The 27,341-nt window shown below is 42.6% G+C and overlaps 1 protein-coding gene across 14 annotated transcripts in view; it reads right to left on the bottom strand.

The window, feature by feature from the left end:
* ptprt (protein tyrosine phosphatase receptor type T) overlaps positions 1 to 27,341 on the bottom strand; it is a 515,339-nt gene that overhangs the window by 155,214 nt on the left and 332,784 nt on the right. For all 14 annotated transcript variants that reach the window (XM_029776440.1, XM_029776442.1, XM_029776445.1 and 11 more), the window contains exon 9: positions 23,109 to 23,218. In XM_029776440.1, the coding sequence (XP_029632300.1) occupies positions 23,109 to 23,218 (110 nt within the window). The remainder of the gene's footprint in view (positions 1 to 23,108; positions 23,219 to 27,341) is intronic.

Here is a 27,341-nt window from a genome sequence, read left to right as displayed (position 1 = left end):
TATAGCTATTGTTTACAGGCCTCCTGGGCCATATACAGCGTTCCTCACTGAGTTCCCTGAATCAGTCATGGCAGATAATATTCAAATTTTTGGTGACTTTAATATTAACATGGAAAAGTCCACAGACCAACTCCAAAAGGCTTTTAGAGCCATCATTGACTCAGTGGGTTTTGTCCAACATGTCTCCGGACCTACTCACTGCCACAGTCATACTCTGGACCTAGTTTTGTCCCATGGAATAAATGTAGTGGATCTTAATGTTTTTCCTCATAATCCTGGAGTATTGGACCACCATTTTATTACGTTTACAATCGCAACAAATAATCTGCTCAGACCCCAACCAAGGATCATCAAAAGTCGTGCTATACATTGTCAGACAACCCAAAGATTCCTAGATGCCCTTCCAGACTCCCTCCGCCTACCCAAGAACGGCAGAGTACTAGAATCAGTTAACCACCTAACCGAGGAACTCAATTTTACCTTGCCCAATACCCTAGATGCAATTGCACCCCTAAAAACATTTGTCATAAGAAACTAGCTCCCTAGTATACAGAAAATACCCGAGCTCTGAAGCAAGCTTCCAGAAAATTGGAATGGAAATGGCGCCACACCAAACTGGAAGTCTTCCGACTAGCTTGCAAAGACAGTACCGTGCAGTATCGAAGAGCCCTCACTGCTACTCGATCATCCTATTTTTCCAACTTAATTGAGGAAAATAAGACCAATCCAAAATGTATTTTTGATACCGTTGCAAAGCTAATGAAAAAACAGCATTCCCCAAGAGAGGATGGCTTTCACTTCAGCAGTGATAAATTTATGAACTTCTTTGAGGAAAATATCATGATCATTAGAAAGCAAATTATGGACTCCTCTTTAAATCTGCATATGCCTCCAAAGCTCAGTTGTCCTGAGTCTGTACAACTCTGCCAGGACCTAGGATCAAGGGAGACACAAGTTTTTTAGTAGTATACCTCGACACATTGATGAAAATAATCATGGCCTCTAAACCTTTAAGCTGCATACTGGACCCTATTCCAAAACTACTGAAAGAGCTGCTTCCTGTGCGTGGCCCTCCTATGTTGAACATAATAAACGGCTCTCTATCCACCGGATGTGTACCAAACTCACTAAAAGTGGCAGTAATAAAGCCTCTCTTGAAAAAGCCAAATCTTGACCAAGAAACTATAAACAACTATCGGCCTATATCGAATCTTCTAATTCCTCTCAAAAAAAATTGAAAAAGCTGTTGCGCAGCAACTCACTGCTTTCCTGAAGACAAACAATGTATACGAAACGCTTCAGTCTGGTTTTAGACCACATCATTGCACTGAGACTGCACTTGTGAAGGTGGTAAATTACCTTTTAATGGCATCAGACCGAGGCTCTGCATCTGTCCTCGTGCTCCTAGACCTTAGAGCTGCTTTTGATACCATCGATCACCACATTCTTTTGGAGAGATTGGAAACCCAAATTGGTCTACACGGACAAGTTCTGGCCTGGTTTAGATCTTATCTGTCGGAAAGATATCAGTTTGTCTCTGTGGATGGATTGTCCTCTGGAAATTCAACTGTACATTTCGGTGTTCCTCAAGGCTCCGTTTTAGGACCACTATTGTTTTCACTGTATATTTTACCTCTTGGTGATGTCATTCAGAAACATAATGTTAACTTTCACTGCTATGCAGATGACACACAGCTGTACATTTCGATGAAACATGGTGAAGCCCCAAAATTGCCCTCCCTGGAAGTCTGTGTTTCAGACATAAGGAAGTGGATGGCTGCAAATGTTCTACTTTTAAACTTGGACAAAACAGAGATGCTTGTTCTAGGTCCCAAGAAATTGGGACCTAAATTGATGGTTGTACAGTCGTCTCAAATAAAACTGTGAAGGACCTCGGCGTTACTCTGGACCCTGATCTCTCTTTTGACGAACATATCAAGACTGTTTCAAGGACAGCTTTTTTCCATCTACGTAACATTGCAAAAATCTGAAACTTTCTGTCTAAAAATTATGCAGAAAAATGTATCCATACTTTGCCACTTCTAGGTTAGACTACTGCGATGCTCTACTTTCCGACTACCCGGAAAAAGCACTAAATAAACTTCAGTTAGTGCTAAACGCGGCTGCTAGAATCTTGACTAAAACCAAAAAATGTGATCATATTACTCCAGTGCTAGCCTCTCTACACTGGCTTCCTGTTATGGCAAGGGCTAATTTCAAGGTTTTACTGCTAACCTACAAAGCATTACATGGGCTTGCTCCTACCTATCTTTCTGATTTGGTTCTGCCGTACATACCTACACGTACGCTATGGTCACAAGACGCAGGCCTCCTTACTGTCCCTAGAATTTCTAAGCAAACAGCTGGAGGCAGGGCTTTCTCCTATAGAGCTCCATTTTTATGGAATGGTCTGCCTACCCATGTGAGCGACGCATACTCGGTCTCAACCTTTAAGTCTTTATTGAAGACTCATCTCTTCAGTAGGTCCTATGATTGAGTGTAGTCTGGCCCAGGAGTGTGAATGTGAACGGAAAGGCACTGGAGCAACGAACCGCCCTTGCTGTCTCTACTTGGCCGGTTCCTCTCTCTCCACTGGGATTCTCTGCCTCTAACCCTATTACAGGGGCTGAGTCACTGGCTTATTGGTGCTCTTCCATGCCGTCCCTAGGAGGGGTGCATCACTTGAGTGGGTTGAGTCACTGACGTGATCTTCCTGTCCGGGTTGGCGCCCCCCCCCCCCCACTTAGGTTGTGCCGTGGTGGAGATCTTTGTGGGCTTTACTCGGCCTTGTCTCAGGATGGTAAGTTGGTGGTTGAAGTTGTCCCTCTAGTGGTGTGGGGGCTGTGCTTCGGCAAAGTGGGTGGGGTTATATCCTGCCTGTTTGGCCCTGTCTGGGGGTATTGTCGGATGGGGCCACAGTGTCTCCCGACCCCTCCTGTCTCAGCCTCCAGTATTTATGCTGCAGTAGTTTATGTGTCGGGGGGCTAGGGTCAGTCTGTTATATCTGGAGTATTTCTCCTGTCTTATCCGGTGTCCTGTGTGATTTTAAGTATGCTCTCTCTAATTCTCTCTCTCTTTCTCTCTTTCTTTCTCTCGGAGGCCCCGAGCCCTAGGACCATGCCTCAGGACTACCTGGCCTGATGACTGCTTGCTGTCCCCAGTCCACCTGGCCGTGCTGCTGCTCCAGTTTCAACTGTTCTGCCTGCGGCTATGGAACCCTGACCTGTTCACCGGACGTGCTATCTCTCCCAGACCTGCTGTTTTCAACTCTCTAGAGAAAGCAGGAGCGGTAGAGATACCCTGAATGATCGGCTATGAAAAGCCAACTGAAATTTACTCCTGAGGTGCTGACCTGTTGCACCTTCGACAACCACTGTGTCATGACGTTGCCCTCTTTGGGTACAGCGAGCACCATCCCCCTTTCTCTCTTCCCCCTTCACCAGGCTCTGTTAGGCAGGTCATAAATTCCTGGAGGAGATTCTTCCTCATGGCCAGACAGTATAGAGAGAGAGAGTGAGTTTTCATAGAGAGAACAAAGGAACTTCTTCCACATCACAGAACTTGAGAACTGAACAATATTCATGTTCTGGATAATGTATAAACTGTCGGTGAAGTAGCCAGCTACGAACTGATCCGTTTGGTACAATTTTGTGAAACTCATGAGAGACAATACAGCCACATTACCATAACCCTGTTTATACAAGAGTCTCAGTTGTGAGGCTTGCATCTAATTGTTGTATAAAATGAATGAGTAAAGATTAAACTATTTGTGAAATTATGTAATGTGATTTTAAACTGTTCAATGAAGGAAACTCCAATTCCCTTTGGAGTTTAATTAAATCATAGGCCCGCCCCATGAGCACAGACATTGATCTGGCATCGTGGGACAGCCCCTTTCTGCTCTTCCGAATATAGCCCCCATCTTGGGAATTTATCTTCAGACCATGCTTCTCTCAATTACGAGAGGGCTAAGGTTTGAGTAGAGACTAGCTTACCTCGATAACCACGAGAGGGCTAAGGTTTCAGACGATTGCTGAATTCTTAACCATACCACCTGGTTAAACTCTGAGACTATCGAACCGACAGAATAAGAACAAATCTTTGACACTAATTACTAGTCTGCAGCTAGGAATTCGGTATCATTGAACGCGAAGACCGACAACCGCCGAAATATCTATTCTATAACAACATTGCTGAATGTTACTCTGAAATATCCATTCTAACCACGGCAGTGAGAGAGAGGGCGGACAAACTCTACAACAAAAAACAAACTTATCAACAGAGATCACGACGACACACTGAGCGTAAATATATTGATTGATTGCAATTATTCCCGAATGAGTGAGCGTTCATGTGCAAAGGATTAGCATTTCAATTGTTATAATTATCACTTTGTAGTGTCTTTACCTCAGTCGACTCCCACTTCCCTTTTGTCCAACAAGCCGCAATACCGGTTTATCCCACTAGGGAAACTCCGCTATCATTTCCTTATAACCATATCTACTTGTTTGTTTGTGTGCATTTCTGTGATTGATTACTGAGTTAGTAAATAAATGATTTAAGACAATTGATGTATGGATGGCTCATGGTGAAGACTGGGTTCGTGCAGATAACCAACAATTTATGACGTTTGGAATGAGACTAATGTGAGGTAAAGAATAATTCATTAATTAGAAGAATAAATGATCAGATATTAAAATATCTGAAAGTTATATTAGGAAAATTATAACTTTGTAATTTGAATATTTTCCTTGGTGCCCCGACTTTCTAGTTAATTACAGTTACATGATTAAGTTAGTTTAATCACGTAATAATAATTACAGAGAATTTATTTGATAAAAATAAGTCTTCAGTTTAATGATGCCAAAGACACGACAACTGTGATTATTATTATTTGAGCCTGCTGGTCATCGATGAACATTTGAACATCTTGACGATGTTCTGTTATAATCTCCACCTGGCACAGCCAGAAGAAGACCGGCCACCCCTCATAACCTGGTTCCTCTCTAGGTTTCTTCCTAGGTTCTGGCCTTTCTAGGGAGTTTTTCCTAGCCACCGTGCTTCTACACCTGCATTGCTTGCTGTTTGGGGTTTTAGGCTGGGTTTGTGTAGAGCACTTTGTGACATCAGCTGATGTAAGAAGGGCTTTATAAATGCATTTGATTGATTGATACTGCTAACAGCCCATTCCATCTCATCCCAAATATGCTATATTGGGTCTTGTCAGCATCAATGTTCAGATATGCTGTGGGGTTCAATCGTTGCTCATTTGGTATCAAGGGACCTAACGTGTTCCAGGAAAACATTCCCCACACCAGTACCCCGCCAGCCTGGACCGTTGACACCAGGCATAATGGGTCAATGGAATCCTGCTGCTTACGTGAAATCCTGAATCTGCCATTAGCATGACGCAACAGGAACCGGGATTCGTTGGACCAGGCAATGTTTTTCCACTCCTCAATTGTCCAGTGTTGGTGATCCATCTCTTGTCTCAACGATAAGTTGAGAGATACTTCTTCTTGCACTGGAGCCACATCTTCTTGTTTTAAGCTGATAGGAGTGGATCCCGGTGTGGTTATCTGGTGCAAAAGCCCATCCTTGACAAGGATCGATGAGTTGTGTGTTCTGAAATACCGTTCTGCACACCACTGTTGTACTGTGCCGTATATCCTAGCAACGGGACATTAAAAACTGCAATTTCTTATGTTTCACTGAGTTGTGGCTAAACGACAACATGAATAACATACAGCTGGTGGGTTTTAAGCTTTTTTGGCAGGATTGAACAGCGGCCTCTCGTAAGACAAGGGGTGATGGTCTATGTATATTTGTAAACAGCTGGTGCACGAAATCTAAGGAAGACTCAAGGTTTTGCTCACCTGAGGTAGAGTATCTCATGATAAGCTGTAGACCACACTATTTATCAAGAGAGTTTTCATCTGTATATTTTGTAGCTGTCTACATACAACCACAAACCGATGCTGGCACTAAGACCGCACTCAATGAGGTTTATACTGCCATAAGCAAACAGGAAAACACTCATCCAGAGGCGGCGCTCCTAGTGGCAGGGGACTTTAATGCAGGGAAACTTAAATCCGTTTTACCTCATTTCTACCAGCATATTAAATGTGCAACCAGAGGGAAAATAACTCTAGACCATCTTTACTCCACACACAGAGATGCATACAAAGCTCTCCCTCGCCCTCCATTTGGCGAATCTGACCATAATTCTATCCTCCTGATTCTTGCTTAAAAGCAAAAACTAATGCAGGAAGCACCAGTGACTCGGTCATTAAGAAAGTGGTCAGATGAAGTAGATGCTAAGCTACAGGACTGTTTTGCTAGCACAGACTGGAATATGTTCATGGGATTCTTCCGATGGCTTAGAGGAGTACACCACATCCGTCATTGGCTTCATCAATAAGTGCATCCATGACATCGTCCCCACAGTAACCGTACGTACATACCCCAACCAGAAGCCATGGATTACAGGCAACATCCACACTGAGCTAAAAGGTAGAGCTGCCGCTTTCCAGGAGCGGGACTCTAACCAGACAGCTTATAAGAAATCCTGCTATGCCCTCCGACGAACCATCAAACAGGCAATACAGGACTAAGATTGAATCGTATTACACCGGCTCCGAAGCTCGTCGGATTTGGCAGGGCTTGCAAACTATTACAGACTACAAAGGGAAGCACAGCCGAGAGCTGCCCAGTGACACGAGCCCACTAGACAAGCTAAATTACTTCGACGCTAGCTTCGAGGAAATTAACACTGAAGCTTGCATGAAAGCATCAGCTGTTCCGGACGACTGTGTGATCATGCTCTCCGTAGCTAATGTGAGTAAGACCTTTAAACAGGTCAACATTCACAAGGCCACAGGACCAGACAGATTACCAGGCCGTGTACTCTGAGCATGCTCTGACCAACTGGCAAGTGGCTTCACTGACATTTTCAAGCTGTTCTTGTCTGAGTCTGTAATACCAACATGTTTCAAACAGACCACCATAGTCCCTGTGCCCAAGAACACTAAGGTAACCTGTCTAAATGACTACCGACCTGTAGCACGTCTGTAGCCATGAAGTGCTTTGAAAGGCTGGTCATGGCTCACATCAACACCATTATCCCAGAAACCCTAGACCCACTCCAATTTGCATATCGCACCAACAGATCCACAGATGATGCAATCTCTATTGCACTCAACACTGCCCTTTCCCACCTGGATAAAACACCTATGTGAGAATGCAATTCATTGATTACAGCTCAGTGTTAAAACCCATTGTGCCCTCAAAGCTCATCACTAAGTTAAGGACCCTGGGACTAAACACCTCCCTCTGCAACTGGATCCTGGACTTCCTGACGGGCCACCCCCAGGTGGTAAGGGTAGGTAACAACACATATGCCACGCTAATCCTCAACATGGGGGGCCCCTCTGGGGTGCGTGCTCAGTCCCCTCCTGTACTCCCTGTTCACTCATGACTGCATGGTCAGGCACAACTCCAACACCATCATCAAGTTTGCCGATGATACAACAAATGATGAGACCGCTTATAGGGAGGAGGTCAGAGACCTGGCTGGGTGGTGCAACAACCTCTTCCTCAATGTGCTCAAGACAAAGGAGAAGATTGTGGACTACAGGAAAAGGAGGACCGAGCACGCCCCCATTCTCATCGACAGGGCTGCAGTGGAGCAGGTTGAGAACTTCAAGTTCCTTGGTCTTCACATCAACAAACTATCATGGTCTAAACACACTAAGACAGTTGTGCCACGACAAAGCCTTTTCCCCTCAGGAGACTGAAAAGATTTGGCATGGGTCCTCAGATCCTCAAAAGGTTCTACAGCTGCACCATCGAGAGCATCCTGACTGGTTACATCACTGCCTGGTATGGCAACTGCTCGGCCTCTGACCGCAAGGCACTACAGAGGGTAGTGTGTATGGCCCAGTACATCACTGGGGCCAAGCTTCCCACCATCCAGGACCTCTATACCAGGTGGTGTCAGAGGAAGGCCCTAAAAATTGTCAAAGACCCCAGCCCCCCTAGTCATAGACTGTTCTCTCTGCTGCCGCACAGCAAGCGGTACCGGAGCACCAAGTCTAGGTCCAAAAGGCTTCTTAACAGCTTCTAATCCCAAGCCATAAGACTCCTGAACAGCTAATCAAAGGGCTACCCAGACCCCTCTTTTACACTGCAGCTGCTCTCTGTTTATTATCTATGCATGGCCACTTTAATAACTCTACCTATATGTACATATTACCTCAATTACCTCGACTAACCCGTGAACCCACACATTGACTCTGTACCGGTACCCCCTGTATATACTGTAGCCTCGATATTGTTATTTTACTGCTGCTGTTTAATTATTTGTTACTTCTTATTTTCTATTTTTTACTTATGTATTTTTTACTTAACATGTTTTTCTTCTTAACTTCTAAAGCATTGTTGGTTAAGGGCTTGTAAGTAAGCATTTCACTGTATGGTCTACACCTGTTGTATTCTGACGCATGTGACTAATTGTATTTTATTATCAGTTTCTGGCACGCCTGTTAGCTTGCATGATTCTTGCCATTCTCCTTCGACCTCTCTCATCAACAAGCTGTTTTTGCCCACATGACTGCTGCTGACTAGATGTTTTTTGTTTGTCACAACATTCTCGGTAAACCCTAGACACTGTTGTTCTGAAAAGCACAGGAGGGTTCCGTCTCTGAGATAATGGATCTGGCACGCCTGGTATTGATGATCATACTACGCTCAAATTCGCTTAGGTTACTCGTTTTGTCCATTTTAACATTCAATGGAACAGTAACTGAATGCTCATAATATAATAGCTGAAATCAATAGTTATTAAATGGGGACTCTTGCTCAGACTTAGTCAGATAATTACTAATTATCCCAAAATAATTTGTTTGTGTGTGAACACGTATTACTCTGGCTCTCCTTCTCCTTGGTTGATATACTGATCCATTTCTGCAGTGTTGAAGTGTGGTGGTTAATTTCTTTAATTTCAAATGAGAAGAGATGAACTTATCACACAAGTGAATGATGTGAGTGCACTGCAATAACGATGGCTGGTCGACGAACCACCCATAGATGATTTGTTGAGGCCCGAAACAAAGGATACAAATATTTTTTAGAGCAAATATACACCCCCTTAGTCTACATGACAAACAAAATATGTGTAGAATGGGTCACAAGGTTAGGATTTATATGAAAGAAATGAATTATACACAGCAGACCGTATCTGCTGTAAAGACTGTTCTTATTGTGTGGAAACCAGGTTCTGGACCCAAAAACAAGGTTCCCCTCATCATTATCCATACCCGAGCCATCTCCACCCTGGTACACAAACACCAACTCATGCTACGGAATGCGGTCTTTAGGTTTTATCACCAAAGGCATCGTAAATCCAATCTCAGCATTAAGCCCCCAGAGGCCCAACTCAGAAGACTACGCATAGATGAGTGTTCTGAGAACCCTATTCTATTCCATAAAACAACCATTTGATGCAATTACAGTATAACATAATCTTGTAATTTCACTCTCACAAAGGTCCCCAAGAACACAGTGGCATCCATCATTCTTAAATGGAATAAGTTTGGAACCACCAAGACTCTTCCTAGAGTTGGACACTTGGCCAAACTGAGCAATCGGGGGAGAAGGGCCTTGGTCAGGGAGGTGAACAAGAACCCGATAGTCACTCCGACAGAGCTATAGAGTCTCTCTGTGGACATGGGAGAACCTTTCAGAAGGACAACCATCTCTGCAGCACTCCACCAATCAGGCGTTTATGGTAGAGTAGCCAGACGCAAACCACTCCTCAGTAAAGGCACATGACAGCCAAGCCGAGATTGCCAAAAGGCACCTAAAGGACTCTCAGACCATGAGAAACAAGATTCTCTGGTCTGATGAAACCAAGATTGAACTCTTTGGCCTGAATACCAACCGTCACGTCTGTAGGAAACCTGGCACCATGGTGGTGGGAGCATCATGCTGTGGGGATGTTTTTCAGCGGCAGGGACCGGGAGATTAGTCAGGATCGAGGGAAAGATGAATGGAACAAAGTACAAAGAGATCCTTGATGACAACCTGCTGGGGCGAAGGTTCACCTTCCAACAGGACAACGGTCCTAAGCAAACAGCCAAGACAACGCAGGAGTGGCTTCGGGACAAGTCTCTGAAATTCCTTGAGTGGCCCAGCCAGGGCCCGATCAAACATCTCTGGAGAGACCTGAAAATAGCTGTGCAGCAATGCTCCCCATCCAACCTGACAGAACATGAGAAGATCTGCAGAGAAGAAAGGTTGAAACTCCCCAAATACAGGTGTGCCAAGCTTGTAGCACCATACCCAAGAAGACTCAAGACTGTAATTGCAGCCAAAGGTTCTTCAACAAAGTACTAAGTAAAGGGTCTGAAGACTTATGTAAATGTGATATTTCCATGTTTTATTTTAAATATATTTGCAAAAAAAAAATTTAACTGTTTTTGCATTGACATTATGGGGTATTGTGTAGAGATTGATGAGGGGAAAAACCATTTAATACATTTTAGAATAAGGCTGTAATGTAACATTTGGAAAAAGTCAAGGGGTCTGAATACTTTCCAAATGCACTGTAGGCTAGCAATTGTTAAATTTACAGCACTGTTGTAAAATATGTACTCTATCCCAATCTCTATCCCTATAAGCACTCCTGATCCCCAGCTAAAACCTCGCACTTTCTGTCTTCGCTCCCAACATATTCCCAGCCTCTAGCACAATCCCCACCATCTCCATCCTCCGTGATTCTATGTCAATAGACACACAACTACTTGTGTACATGCTGTGATTCTTACAACAAAATACCACATTCCACCTAGGTAAAACTTTCATTGTGTCTGTTGTATCTCTATAAATCTATGTATCTCTATCCTGAAGGTGAGACACAACAAGGGACAGTTGCCACCTCTGCCACTTGACACGTCCCCACAGGCCCCGACGACAGGAAAAAGCAAATTGGGTCGGCTGCGAAGCTCACGAGAGAGAGCCAACCACTCAATTTAGCACATTGCTGACAGAGAGATAGAAAATAAAATGTTTATCTTCGTGAGGCGCTAATTCGCCCCAATACATCAGGCTATTCACGACAGGTCCTGATTTAGCCCGGTGGCACTCTTCAGAGGTACCATACTGCCATCAGAGGCTGTAGGAGTAATGTGTGCGTTTGTGTGGTCAAAGAGTTGGAAATAGTTGAGCTGAGCACAGCCTCATCATCACAGATCTGAGATTGGCAACTACATGGGATAATGTATTTGCAGTTTCTATTAAGAGTAGAATAAGCTATGAGAAAAATTGGAAGGTATGTTGTCCTATTCATCTAAATGGAAAAAACTGTTTGGGTTTCAAGCATTAGAGCAAAATCTCATTCTCCACCTCTGAATACAGACGGTAACTTTGGTCACTGATCGTCAAAGGTAGAAAAACAAGTTCTATTCACACAAACTACTTCTGTTATCAACAAATATCATCAGACACCCAAAAGACTGACGAGGAGTGGGAACATGTTCAACAAAACAGAGATCAAAGACTTACACAAAGCATTCAATTGCTAAAGTATTTTGCATGCAGACAATGCTTGGCGAAAAGTAAGAGGGCACACTACAGAAAGAAAGCCACCTCAAACAGATTCTTCAGCACTGATTAATGCAAAGTCATTATGCTTCTTCTTTTTTTTCTGCGCAAGCCTTTCATATCTTCCCTTTCTCTTTTTTGTCAGCAAAGGCAATTAATAACAGAAAAGCCTTGATGACTCGATAGTACAAAATTGCTTTGTAAAAAACTGTGAGTGAGAAGCCTGTGTGTGTGTGTGCGTATGTGTGTGATCAAAAGGCAGAATCCTAATCCTGAACACATCCTCAACCTGGCGCCCGGTGGTGCTCATCTTAGGGGGCCCTGTTTATGTACTCATACAGTATATTAATGTGTGTGTGTCTGCATCTGCGTCTGTATGTGCATGTGTGATTCAGTGCTTGAACCTTGCCATTACACTTTGCTTGAACCCACAGTCATGCCACTGCTGTTCTACCATTAGTGTAGCTTAGAAGTCAACCCAGGTCACAGGAATTGACAGTTGCTTATAATTGATGTATCAGTCATGGTGCATGTATCTGTTTGACATGTCAGCTTTCTGGTTTGCATGCTGTGAAAAGTCAGATGGTTATTTGTAAACTGACATCAGCATTGTGCATGGTTCATCTGTTAAGTCAAGTCAATGAGAGCTAAGAAAACATGTCAAATGCAATTGCAGTGATGAGATTTTAACTTGTATGAATGATAACATAGGTGTTAGCTCCCATTGATCTAGTGACTGGGGTATATGATCATACTACCTCTCTGACTGGGAGGCAGACCGTAGCGCACTGTAGCACAATGTTACAATATAAATCCAAAGGAATACGAAAACCAGCATTTCTAATTGGATGAGTTAAGACAGCTAGCACCTCTCTGTTTTACTAATTTTCTGAGCGATCTTTCCCATTTAAAAAATAATAAACACGACCCTGGTACAAGTATGGATTACAGGCGTGCTGTGACATTTCTGTGTGGCTACTGTACTTTGATTATTTCTAGTGAGCGGGGATCAGAGCTAGCCTAGCAGGATGGGGGCTAATACTGCTTGGGATCAATATCTCGACCTGCGTTTGATTAGTCAATTGGCAAAGGACTGACAAGGGCACGATCAGTGTCAGGTTCGTAAGCCTCCCTTCAGTAGTTTTTATCATCGGTCAATATTAGAGGGCCGTGGGCTTACAGCCCAAGCAGGATTTGTATTTATTTAAATCATACTTCATTAACATATTTTAATATATTTAAGTTTACTGCGAAAGTATATTGCGAAAGTATTCACCCCCTTGGCATTTTTCCTATTTTGTTGCCTTACAACCTGGAATTAAAATAGATTTCTTGGGGGGGTTGTATCATTTCATTTACACAACATGCCTACCACTTTGAAGATGCAAAATATTTTTTATTGTGAAAAAAAAACAAGAAATAAGACAAGAAACTGAAAACTATAGCGAACATAACTATTCACCCGCCCAAAGTCAATACTTTGTAGAGCCACCTTTTGCAGCAATTACAGCTGCAAGTCTCTTGGGGTATGTCTCTATAAGCTTGGCACATCTAGCCACTGGGATTGTTGCCCATTCTTTAAGGCAAAACTGCTCCAGCTCCTTCAAGTTGGATGGGTTCCGCTGGTGTACAGCAATCTTTATGTCATACCACAGATTCTCAATTGGATTAAGGTCTGGGCTTTGACTAGGCCATTCCAAGACATTTAAATGTTTCGCCTTAATAAACCACTCGAGTGTTGCTTTAGCAGCACGCTTCGGGTCATTTTCCTGCTGGAAGGTGAACCTCCGTCCCAGTCTCAATCTCTGGGAGACTGAAACAGGTTTCCCTCAAGGATTTCCCTGTATTTAGCACCATCCATCATTCCTTCAATTCTGACCAGTTTCCCAGTCCCTGCCGATGAAAAACATCCCCACAGCATGATGTTACCACCACCATGTTTCACTGTGGGGATGTTGTTCTCGGGGTGATGAGAGGTGTTGGGTTTGTGCAAGACGTAGCGTTTTCCTTGATGGCCAAAAAGCTACATTTTAGTCTCAACTGACTAGAGTACCTTCTTCCATATGTTTGGGGAGTCTCCCACGTGCCTTTTGGCGAACACCAAAGTTTTTGCTTATTTTGTTCTTTAAGCAATGGCTTTTTTTCCTGGTCAATCTTCCATAAAGCCCAGCTCTGTGGAGTGTACGGTTTAAAGTGGTCCTATGGACAGATACTCCAATCTCTGCTGTGGAGCTTTGCAGCTCCTTCAGGGTTATCTTTGGTCTCTTTGTTGACTCTCAGATTCATGCCCTCCTTGCCTGGTCAGTGAGTTTTGGTGGGCAGCCCTCTCATGGCAGGTTTGTTGTGGTGCCATATTCTTTCAATTTTTTAAGAATGGATTTAATGGTGCTCCGTGGGATGTTCAAAGTTTCTGATATTTTTTTATAACCCAACCCTGATCTGTACTTCTCCACAACTTTGTCCCTGACCTGTTTGGAGAACTCCTTGGTCTTCATGGTGCCGTTTGCTTGGTGGTGCCGTTTGCTTAGCGGTGTTGCAGACTCTGGGTCCTTTCAGAACAGGTGTATATATACTGAGATCATGTGACAGATTATGTAAAAGTTAAATAAAGTCCACCTGTGTGCAATCTAACTAATTATGTGACTTCTGAAGGTAATTTTGTTGCACCAGATCTTATTTAGGGGCTTCATAGCAAAGGTGGTGAATACGTATGCACACACCACCTTTCCGTTTTTTTATTGTTTTGAATTTTTTTAAACAAATAATTTTTTTCATTTCACTTCACCAATTTGGTCTATTTTGTGTATGTCCATTACATGAAATCCAAATAAAAATCCATTTAAATTACAGGTTGTAATGAAACAAAATACAAAAAACGCCAAGGGGATGAATACTTTTGCAAGGCACTGTAAATATACTTAAGTATATAAACAATTGTCTAAGTTGGAAAAATTTGAAATACATTTAATGCCAATCTTATTTGTATTTTATTAGTGTTTAAGTATATTAAATTTATATCTAAATTGGGACATTTTTTGTAAATAAGTATATTCTTTGTATATTAGATAAAGAGCAAAATAAATATACTTTGAATACACCTGAAGTACATTTTATGTATATTTCTCATAAATTAGAAAACTACAAAAATGGTCATTTGAATTAGAATTCCTATATTATTTTTACAGAAAAAGTATATTTATAATGTGATTCAAGTATCATTTTACATGTACACTTCTAATCATTTACCACAATAGCTTATATAATTAACCATGTAAATGTTACCTTCATTGACCAAGGAATCTTCTCAGCCAATGTTAACATGTTATTTACAGCAGCTGTTGCTGAAGCAGCAGTTTACAATGTACATTTTTTAGAACTGTGCACCAGTGGTATTTTACACTTTAGTTGTTCACATTATGGAGATAAATGTGTAATGTGTAATATGTAATGTGTAATTAAAAGTACAACATTACTCAGTTTGAAAATGAACATCAAAACATTTTCATAAGCTACATATGAGGAACAATATCCTATTATAAATCAAAACTTCAGCTGCAGAAAAGGATGCTGGGGAATATGCAAACAACTTTGCATATGCATTTTTTTAAGTTTACTTTAAATATATTTTGTGGACATTTAAGTTAAATATACCTTTTTGAAAGTATATTTAAGTATATTTTCTTGAGATATGAAAAACTGTACTCTCAGGAAGCATGTTACTCTGCTGTGCATGTTTCCTTATGTGGAATAAACAATCGTTATTGTTGTCAACTTCCTCTGCACTCTTCTGAACAGGAATTCAGAAAGTACTTCAAAACTCATTATTGGCACTGTGATATTTAAGTTTGATAATTTAGCAAACATTTCTAAAAAACAGTTTTTGCTTTGTCATTACGGGGTATTGTGTGTAGATTGATTTGGCGATTATTATTTTTTTATCTATTGTAGAACATTAAAATGTGGAAAAATTAAAGTCTGAATACCTTCCGAATGCACTGTATACTGTTCTATCCTACATATTCTACAGATATATTAAATATTTATCCACATAATGTCCATAATGACTATACATTCCATCACACACAAGCACACATATATGCATACATATATATTTATTTATACTCAGGACTCCGACATTGCTTGGCCTAATATTTAATTACATAATTTTACTTTTAGATTTGTGTGTATTGTTGTGAATGGTTAGACATTACTGGACTGTTGGAGCTAGGAACCCGAGCATTTTGCTACACCCGCAATAACATCTGCTAAATATGTGTATGCGACAATACAATTTGATTAGATTTCATTATTAGATTTTATAATCCCCCACATCATGGTAACATCCCTGACCAGTTTCATTCCTGTCCTGTAGCTCAGTTAAGAAGGACCACTGTATCTGTGATGTGTCTGGGTGGTTTAACACATAATCCACAGCATAATTATTAACTTGACCATGCTTAAAGAGACATTCAATGTATGTTTTGATATGGTTACCTATCTACCAATCACTGCTTTTTTATGAGGATTTCAAAAGGCTCCCTGGTCTTTATACTGTAGTTGAATATGTGCTTGAAATTGTATATATGGGGGACAGAGGAAGGGTTAGTCATTTAAAAAAATCATGTTAAGCCCTACTATTAACATATGTGATTTGCTAAACCAAATTGTATTCCTGAACTAATTTAGGCTTGCCTAAACAAAGGGGCTGAATACTTATGCAATGAATATAATTGAATTATCTAATTTATATTAATCTTATTTTTTGTTGTTGAATTTTTCTTTCACTTTGACAGAGTATTTTGAGTTCACAAATATAAATAAATCAATTTGAATCCCACTTTAACAAAACATTTGAAGAAATACAAAGGGTATGAATACTTCTGCAAGGCACTGTATACTTATAGATCTCTGAAAAGCATAGTTTCATTAAAAAAATCAATGCTTCAACTTAAAAACAATAAATAATATACTAAATTACAATTAAAGCGTTTGAAATTGAAGTACAGTTTTAATGAGCGTGTTTAAGTTTAATGATAGTGAACATATAGTATGCTTAGACTTTTAATAGGTGTATTGAAATATATTATAATAAGTGTATGATAGCATATTTATAGTATACTAAAACACTGAAAAACGATTAATTTAAAGTACACGTTTAATAAGTGTATTGAAGATTGATGATAGTATATTTATAGTATACCAAAAGACTGAAAAAACGATGCATTTAAAGTACACTTTTAATAAGTGTATTGAAGTGTGATGATAGCAAATGTATAGTATACTAAAATAATGATAAAACAATGAATATAAAGTACACTTTTAACACATGTGTTGAAGTGGAACGATATTATATTATAGTACACTAAGATATACTAAACAAGTACATCTCGTATTTGAAGTATATTATTCAAATTGTTTATATATTTAAGTATACTTTAGTGTACTTGTAATATTTACAAATATTTTAAAAAATTAGCTTGGGAGTATCGGTGAGTCTTGAGTTCTTTTTGCATCTTTATCAATGTCAATAGCAGACCACTGTGGACTCCCATGAGTAGTGATTTGTTTTTGTGTGAAGTTTAGCATTGTTACCGTTGTCATTTATAGTAACAGTAAATAACTTTCGGTTGTCGTGACCATTGTTGAATCGTGTGAAGCCTGTTTGTTGGTTCATATTAGATTGCTACAGTACAGGCCTTTATGAACAGTGTCACGTCTCTAAGCATATTAGTGTGTTTACCATCACCAAAGGTTTCAGACCCCCACCACCCTCTGCCCAACTCGCCACATCCTCTCCCGCCCCTCCCCGCCTCCTTTATTTTCCCATTTGAGGATATTGTCCCTAATCTAATTTGCCCGTGGCCTAAAAGCGCGAGAAGAGTCCTTTGGATCCTCAGATCTCCCAGATGATGCCATCGGAGGCTTTTAATCCAATCAATAGGGGTAATTATAGGCAATTACACCAAATGGGAACGCATTGTACTGGACTTAATTTAAAAAAAAATATTCTGACAATCCTGTTATGGACGAGATGGCGAGAGGCTAATTTCATATTAATGATGCTGGCTTGGAAACAAAAGCTACTTGTAAATTGAAAGTCGGCCCAGATTCAAACACACAGAATAAAATGTAGGAGCCTTTTATCCGTCCCTCGCCCCTTCACTCACACAAACATGCATTTAATGGACCACCAAGGCCATTTTTTTATTTTAACAAAGTTATACGATCTCATATAGAAAGAAATGTAACAGCAGATCAGTACTTAATTAGTGTGGACTGTCTACCTTTCTAAGCAATGGTTCAAAAAGGACTCCACTCATCATAAGACTTTATGGTGCCTTTTCTCTGCAGCTCCTTGACACCATTTCAAGGCCTAGCTACTGTCACAGCACTGTGGTCCAGAGGAAATTACATGCAAATCTGAAAATGGTCATCTGAAAATCGACTATCCCTCATATCTGTCAGAAAGCATCTCTGGTAAGACCACAAGCTTTACGTGTTAGCCATTTTGGATAGTTCACAAGAAGGGTTGGTTGACCAAAAGTACATGGACACCTGCTCGTCGAACATCTCATTCCAAAATCATGGGTATTAATATGGAGTTGGTCCCCCCTTTGCTGCAATAACAGCATCCACTCTTCTGGGAAGGCTTACCACTAGATGTTGGAACATTGCTGTGGGGACTTGCTTCCATTCAGCCACAAGCGCATTAGTGAGGTCGGGCACTGATGTTGGTCAAGTTCTTCCACAACGATCTCGACAAACCATTTCGGTATGGACCTTGCCTTGTGCACGAGGTCATTATCATGCTGAAACAGGAAAGTGCCTTCCCCAAACTTTTGCCACAAAGTTAGAAGCACAGAATCGTTAAGATTTCCCTTTAATGGAATTAAGGGGCCTAGCCCGAACTGTAAAAAAACAGCCCTAGACCATTATTCCGCTTCCACCAAACTTTACAGTTGGCACTATGCATTTGGGCAGATCGCGTTCTCCTGGAATCCACTGAACACAGATTTGTCTGTCGGCTGCCAGATGGTGAAGTGTGAGTCATCACTCCCTAGACGTTTCCACTTCACAATAACAGCACTTACAGTTGACCGGGGCAGCTCTAGCAGGATAGAAATTTGACGAACTGACATGTTGGAAAATTGGCATCCTATGACGGTGCCACGTTGAAAGTCACTAAGCTCTTCAGTAAGGCCATTCTACTGCCAATGTTTGTCTATGGAGATTGCCTGGCTGTCTGCTTGATTTTATACACCTGTCAGCAACGGGTGTGGCTGAAATAGCTGAATCCACTAATTTGAAGGGGTTTCCACATACTTTTGTATATATAGTGTATTTTAACAACTGCCAGATTAATAATAATAATTATTGATTGTATTTATTTAGCGTTTCTCCACCTAGGTGCTCAAACTGCTTTAAGTAAGGGGGAAACTAATCTCTACCACCATCAATGTATGGCACACACTTGGGTGATGCACAGCAACCATTTTTGTGCCTGAACACTCACCACACATCAGCTAGCATGGTGGAGAGGTGAGGAGTGATATATGCAAATTAGAGATCAGGGGGCTGATTAGGTGGACATGATGGAAATGGGGCCAGGTTGGGAATTTGGCAGGAACACTGGGGTTACTCTTGTGATACGTGCCATGGGATTTTTAGTGACCACATAGTCAGGAAATTCATGTAATTTCCCATATGAAAGGCAACACCCTCGGCAGGGCAATGTCCCCTTTACTGCCCTGGGGCACTGGGATCTTCTTAGACCAAGAGTGGCCCCTTTTGGTCAACCAACACCACTTCCAGCAGCATCTGGTCTCCCATCCCAGGACCGACCAGGACCGATCCTGCTTAAAGTTAAACTACTATGAGTAGCTATGAGTAAGACAAAGTGTGAAAAATGAGAAAAATATATTGTGTCGTGCAAGTTGAGGATATAATTCTGAGCGTATTTCCTGTGTGCTGAGGAAGTGAGAAAATCACCCTGTTAGCAGCTGCCATGATGACCTGTGTTGGCTGTGTCGATGACACTCGTTCCGGAGTTCCAAATTGAACAGCAGCTGCTGAAAAATTGAGCTCCTACAAATATTGAAATTTACATGGTTTTTAGAGTGAAGTACTTCAGAAAAAAGCAAAAGAAAACTGCAAGACTGAATAGGAGAAAAAACAAGCAACAAACAAAGAAGATAGGCTTTTGAAAAAAGTTAATATTTTTCATAAAATTGTAGTTATCTTAGCTAGCTGAATTGTTTACCAGTTGCTAAGCAGTTGCTAGGGACTCTTTTGGAAGAAGCTAGCTAGCTAACAAAGAATAACAAAGAATATCTAGTTAACAGAAGAAAAGAAAGAGAAAATCAGGACAGAAGAAAAAGGATATCAAAGTGAAACAGTTCTCTAAAGACACAAGAGACAATAATACAAGAAACAACACTTCTGTAGCTTGTCAACTATGTGTCTGTCTATCCCTGTTCTCTCCCCTCTGCACAGGCCATACAAACGCTTCACACCGCGTGGCCGCTGCCACTCTAACCTGGTGGTCCCAGCGCGCACGACCCACATGGAGTTCCAGGTCTCCGGCAGCCTCTGGAACTGCCGGTCTGCGGCCAACAAGGCTGAGTTCATCTCAACCTATGCTACCCTCCAGTCCCTAGACTTCCTGGCGCTGACGGAAACATGGATTACCACAGATAACACTGCTACTCCTACTGCTCTCTCCTCGTCTGCCCACGTATTCTCGCATACCCCTAGAGCATCGAGCCAGCGGGGTGGTGGCATTGGAATCCTCATCTCTCCCAAGTGGACATTCTCTCTTTCTCCCCTGACCCATCTGTCTATCTCCTCATTTGAATTCCATGCTGTCACAGTTACCAGCCCTTTCAAGCTTAACATCCTTATCATTTATCGCCCTCCAGGTTCCCTTGGAGAGTTCATCAATGAGCTTGACGCCTTGATAAGTTCCTTTCCTGAGGATGGCTCACCTCTCACAGTTCTGGGTGACTTTAACCTCCCCACGTCTACCTTTGACTCATTCCTCTCTTCCCCCCCTACTCACAAGGCAGGCAATACGCTTGACCTCATCTTTACTAGATGCTGTTCTTCCACTAATCTCATTGCAACTCCCCTCCAAATCTCCGACCACTACCTTGTATCCTTTTCCCTCTCGCTCTCATCCAACACTTCTCACTCTGCCCCTACTCGGATGGTATTGCGCCGTCCCAACCTTCGCTCTCTCTCTCCTGCTACTCTCTCCTCTTCCGTCCTATCATCTCTTCCCTCTGCTCAAACCTTCTCCAACCTATCTCCTGATTCTGCCTCCTCAATCCTCCTCTCCTCCCTTTCTGCATCCTTTGATTTTCTCTGTCCCCTATCCTCCAGGCCAGCTCGGTCCTCCCCTCCTGCTCCGTGGCTCGACGACTCACTGCGAGCTCACAGAACAGGGCTCCGGGCAGCCGAGCGGAAATGGAGGAAAACTCGCCTCCCTGCGGACCTGGCATCCTTTCACTCCCTCCTCTCTACATTCTCCTCTTCTGTCTCTGCTGCTAAAGCCACTTTCTACCACTCTAAATTCCAAGCATCTGCCTCTAACCCTAGGAAGCTCTTTGCTACCTTCTCCTCCCTCCTGAATCCTCCTCCCCCTCCCCCCCTCCTCCCTCTCTGCGGATGACTTCGTCAACCATTTTGAAAAGAAGGTTGACGATATCCGATCCTCGTTTGCTAAGTCAAACGACACCGCTGGTCTTGCTCACACTGCCCTACCCTGTGCTTTGACCTCTTTCTCCCCTCTCTCTCCAGATGAAATCTCGCGTCTTGTGACGGCCGGCCGCCCAACAACCTGCCCACTTGACCCTATCCCCTCCTCTCTTCTCCAGACCATTTCCGGAGACCTTCTCCCCTACCTCACCTCGCTCATCAACTCATCCTTGACCGCTGGCTACGTCCCTTCCGTCTTCAAGAGAGCGAGAGTTGCACCCCTTCTGAAAAAACCTACACTCGATCCCTCCCATGTCAACAACTACAGACCAGTATCCCTTCTTTCTTTTCTCTCCAAAACTATTGAACGTGCCGTCCTTGGCCAGCTCTCCTGCTATCTCTCTCAGAATGACCTTCTTGATCCTAATCAGTCAGGTTTCAAGACTGGGCATTCAACTGAGACGGCTCTTCTCTGTGTCACGGAGGCTCTCCGCACTGCTAAAGCTAACTCTCTCTCCTCTGCTCTCATCCTTCTAGACCTATCTGCTGCCTTTGATACTGTGAACCATCAGATCCTCCTCTCCACCCTCTCCGAGTTGGGCATCTCCGGCGCGGCCCACGCTTGGATTGTGTCCTACCTGACAGGTCGCTCCTACCAGGTGGCGTGGCGAGAATATGTCTCCGCACCACGCGCTCTCACGACTGGTGTCCCCCAGGGCTCTGTTCTAGGCCCTCTCCTACTCTCGCTATACACCAAGTCACTTGGCTCTGTCATATCCTCACATGGTCTCTCCTATCATTGCTATGCAGACGACACACAATTAATCTTCTCCTTTCCCCCTTCTGATAACCAGGCGGCGAATCGCATCTCTGCATGTCTGGCAGACATATCAGTGTGGATGACGGATCACCACCTCAAGCTGAACCTCGGCAAGACGGAGCTGCTCTTCCTCCCGGGGAAGGACTGCCCGTTCCATGATCTCGCCATCACGGTTGACAACTCCCTTGTGTCCTCCTCCCAGAGTGCTAAGAACCTTGGCGTGATCCTGGACAACACCCTGTCGTTCTCCACTAACATCAAGGCGGTGACCCGATCCTGTAGGTTCATGCTCTACAACATTCGCAGAGTACGACCCTGCCTCACACAGGAAGCGACGCAGGTCCTAATCCAGGCACTTGTCATCTCCCGTCTGGATTACTGCAACTTGCTGTTGGCTGGGCTCCCTGCCTGTGCCATTAAACCCCTACAACTCATCCAGAACGCTGCAGCCCGTCTGGTGTTCAACCTTCCCAAGTTCTCTCACGTCACCCCGCTCCTCCGCTCTCTCCACTGGCTTCCAGTTGAAGCTCGCATCCGCTACAAGACCATGGTGCTTGCCTACGGAGCTGTGAGGGGAACGGCACCTCCATACCTTCAGGCTCTGATCAGGCCCTACACCCAAACAAGGGCACTGCGTTCATCCACCTCTGGCCTGCTGGCCCCCCTACCTCTGAGGAAGCACGGTTCCCGCTCAGCCCAGTCCAAACTGTTCGCTGCTCTGGCACCCCAATGGTGGAACAAGCTCCCTCACGACGCCAGGACAGCGGAGTCAATCACCACCTTCCGGAGACACCTGAAACCCCACCTCTTTAAGGAATACCTGGGATAGGATAAAGTAATCCTTCTAACCCCCCCCTTAAAAGATTTAGATGCACTATTGTAAAGTGGTTGTTCCACTGGATATCATAAGGTGAATGCACCAATTTGTAAGTCGCTCTGGATAAGAGCGTCTGCTAAATGACTTAAATGTAATGTAAATGATGACACTCACCTCGTAGAGCGTGATAACGCCATTGGTCTCGTTAGGTGCCTTCCACTGCATGAAGATCTTCTCCTCGTACGGTCCAGTCTGGATGGATTCCAAAGGAACAGAGCCAGGAACTGGAGGAAAGGAAAGACACACACAGGTGTGAGGGAATGTTCAAGCAAAGTATGAGAGCAAGTTTGAGCACTAAAAAACACACACTCACACACACATATGTGCATGACATGCACACACCCACACGCACATGCACACACACTGTGATTAGCCATTTGGTGCACAACACCATGGTCTGAGAACAATTTAACCATTCAACAACGTAGCGAAGTATCTGAGACGTTACAGCGCATTAACAACGGCACACTCCAATCATCCAAAGAATGTCACACACACCAAGCAAAATAATTATTTACAACGCTACTCCAATTTTTCCAGCACTTGACAGACAGGCAGCCAAAGGCAAGAAAGCAGATGGAAGAAGGCCCAATCTAGCAGGATTCACTCCTTCAGAAAACTATTTACTGAGCATGAGAACGTGTCAGTCCTTTCCAGCACACTCCTCACACTTCATTGAGCGTAGTTTACGTTTTGCACACGTGTTGACACAGATACACATTGTGTATGTGCTAGACACAAACAGTATAGAGTGAGGTCTTTGAAAGTGTTAACTCATCTAAATGTTAAAGGAGGAAGAGCGCATCGGTGACTTTACCCTAGGACTGGTGGAGCAAGCGGTTGAAGTCGAGGGAAACATCCTCAGGGCTCAATCCTCACTCCCTTTGATTTGATATTCATTTATGGCAGTCTAATGGGTTTTATACCTTCCAGCCAGGAGGAAATTCATGGTAATAGCTCTGTTAAAAGGCCATTTAGTCCAACTTCAAACACATGTGAGTGTTTGCATTAAACATTCCCACTCCACAATAATCGGCAGGGCAGATAAGAAAAATGTGCTGGTCTGGAACGGTATCAGCTTTAGCTACCTCAACAGGGCAGATGGAGGGATAAAGGGATGGTCAGATAGAGGGATGGGAACTGGACTATTTGACACATTGCTAAGCTTTAATGAGGATGTGTTATTCTAATGCAACTAAATACAGTGAGCTCTAAAAGTATTGGGACAGTGTCACATTTTTTGTTGTTTTGGCTCTGTACTCCAGCACTTTGGATGATACTATGAGGTTAAAGTGCAGACTGTCAGTTTTAATTTGAGGGTATTTTAACCTCTCTTGGGTAGGGGGCAGTATTTTGACGTACGGATGAAAGGCGTGCCCGTAGCAAACTGCCTGCTACTCAGGCCCAGAAGTTAGGAAATGCATATCATTAGTAGATTTGAATAGAAAACACTCTGAAGTTTCTAAAACTGAATGATGTCTGTGAGTATAACAGAACTCATATGGCAGGCAAAAACCTGAGAAAAAAATCCAATCAGGAAGTGTGGATATCTGAGGTTTGTAGTTTTTCAAGTGATTCCCTATCCAATATACAGTGTCTGCGGGGTCATTTTGCACTTCCTAAGGCTTCCACTAGATGTCAACAGTCTTTAGAACGTTGTTTCATGCTTCTACTGTTAATGGGAAGAGCATATGGAGTCAGAGGACTGAGAAAATGACATGAGCTCAATCGCGCACGCTACCTTGAGAGTTAGGTGTGTTCCTTTTCATTTCTGAAGACAAGGAAATCGTCCGGTTGGAAATTTATGGAAGATTTATGATAAAAACATCCTAAAGATTGATTCTTCACATCGTTTGACATGTTTCTACGAACTGTAATATAACTTTTTTGACTTTTCGTCTGAACTTACTGCGCGAGCACAGTGCATTTGGATCACTCGACTGAACGCGCGAACAAATGGAGGTATTTGGACATAAAGATTAACTTTAAACGAACATTTATTGTGTAACTGAGATTCCTGGGAGTGCATTCCGATGAAGATCATCAAAGGTAAGTGAATATTTATAATGTTATTTGTGACTTCTGTTGACTCCAAAATGGCGGGTATCTGTATGGCTTCTTTTGGTGTCTGAGCGCTGTACTCAGATTATTGCAAAGTTTGCTTTCGCCGTAAAGCTTTTTTGAAATCTGACACAGCGGTTGCATTAATTAAGGAGAAGTGTATCTATAATTCTTTGAATAACAGTTGTATATTTTATCAACGTTTATGATGAGTATTTCTGTAAATTGATGTGCTCATTCACTGGAAGTTTTGGGAGGCAAAACATTTCTGAACATTACACGCCAATGTAAAATGGGGTTTTTGGATATACAGTGGGGCAAAAAAGTATTTAGTCAGCCACCAATTGTGCAAGTTCTCCCACTTAAAAAGATGAGAGAGGCCTGTAATTTTCATCATAGGTACACGTCAACTACGACAGACAAAATGAGAAAAAAACATCCAGAAAATCACATTGTAGGATTTTTAATGAATATATTTGCAAATTATGGTGGAAAATAAGTATTTGGCTGTTAGCCAGCCTGCCAGCTTAGTGGAGTCTGCCACTAGCACAGTCAGTGTAGTCAGCTCAGCTATCCCAATTGAGACTGTGTCTGTGCCTAGACCTAGGTTGGGCAAAACATGGCAGTGTTCACCTTAGCAATCTCACAAGAATAAAGACCTCCTCCATTCCTGCCATTATTGAAAGAGATCGTGATACCTCATATCTCAAAATAGGGCTACTTAATGTTAGATCCCTCACTTCAAAGGCAGTTATAGTCAATGAACTAATCACTGATCATAATCTTGATGTGATTGACCTGACTGAAACATGGCTTAAGCCTGATGAATTTACTGTGTTAAATGAGGCCTCACCTCCTGGTTACACTAGTGACCATATCCCCTATGCATCCCGCAAAGGCGGAGGTGTTCCTCACTGAGTTCCCTGAATTCCTATCGGACATTGTAGTCATAGCAGATAATATTCTAATTTTTGGTGAGTTTAATATTCACATGGAAAAGTCCACAGACCCACTCCAAAAGGCTTTCGGGGCCATCATCGACTCAGTGGGTTTTATCCAACATGTCTCTGGACCTACTCACTGCCACAGTCATACTCTGGACCTAGTTCTGTCCCATGGAATAAATGTTGTGGATCTTAATGTTTTTCCTCATAATCCTGGAGTATTGGACCACCATTTTATTACGTTTGCAATCGCAACAAATAATCTGCTCAGACCCCAACCAAGGAGCATCAAAAGTCGTGCTATAAATTCTGAGACAACCCAAAGATTCCTTGATGCCCTTCCAGACTCCCTCTGCCTACCCAAGGACGTCAGAGGACAAAAATCAGTTAACCACCTAACTGAGGAACTCAATTTAACCTTGCGCAATACCCTAGATGCAGTTCCACCCCTAAAAACTAAAAACATTTGTCATGAGAAACTAGCTCCCTGGTATACAGAAAATACACGAGCTCTGAAGCAAGCTTCCAGAAAATTGGAACAGAAATGGCGCCACACCAAACTGGAAGTCTTCCAACTAGCTTGGAAAGACAGTACCGTGCAGTATCGAAGAGCCCTCACTGCTGCTCGATCATCCTATTTTTCCAACTGAATTGAGGAAAATAAGAACAATCCGAAATGTCTTTTTGATACTGTCGCAAAGCTAACTAAAAAGCAGCATTCCCCAAGAGAGGATGGCTTTCACTTCAGCAGTAATAAATTCATAAACTTTTTTGAGGAAAAGATCATGATCATTAGAAAGCAAATTACGGACTCCTCTTTAAATCTGCATATGCCTCCAAAGCTCAGTTGTCCTGAGTCTGCACAACTCTGCCAGGACCTAGGATCAAGGGAGACACTCAAGTGTTTTAGTACTATATATCTTGACACAATGATGAAAATAATCATGGCCTCTAAACCTTCAAGCTGCATACTGGACCCTATTCCAACTAAATTACTGAAAGAGCTGCTTCCTGTGCTTGGCCCTCCTATGTTGAACATAATAAACGGCTCTCTATCCAAAAGTGGCAGTAATAAAGCCTCTCTTGAAAAAGCCAAACCTTGGCCCAGAAAAAATAAAAAACTAATCGACCTATATCAAATCTTCCATTCCTCTCAAAGAATTTTGAAAAAGCTGTTGCGCAGCAACTCACTGCCTTCCTGAAGACAAACAATGTATACGAAACGCTTCAGTCTGGTTTTAGACCACATCATAGCACTGAGACTGCACTTGTGAAGGTGGTAAATGACCTTTTAATGGCATCAGACCGAGGCTCTGCATCTGTCCACGTGCTCCAAGACCTT

This window comes from Salmo trutta, chromosome 14 (assembly GCF_901001165.1).
Source record: "Salmo trutta chromosome 14, fSalTru1.1, whole genome shotgun sequence".
In the NCBI taxonomy this organism is placed as follows: domain Eukaryota; kingdom Metazoa; phylum Chordata; class Actinopteri; order Salmoniformes; family Salmonidae; genus Salmo; species Salmo trutta.
Note: the sequence above shows the minus strand (reverse complement) of the source record. Positions and strands in the feature narration are given on the sequence as shown.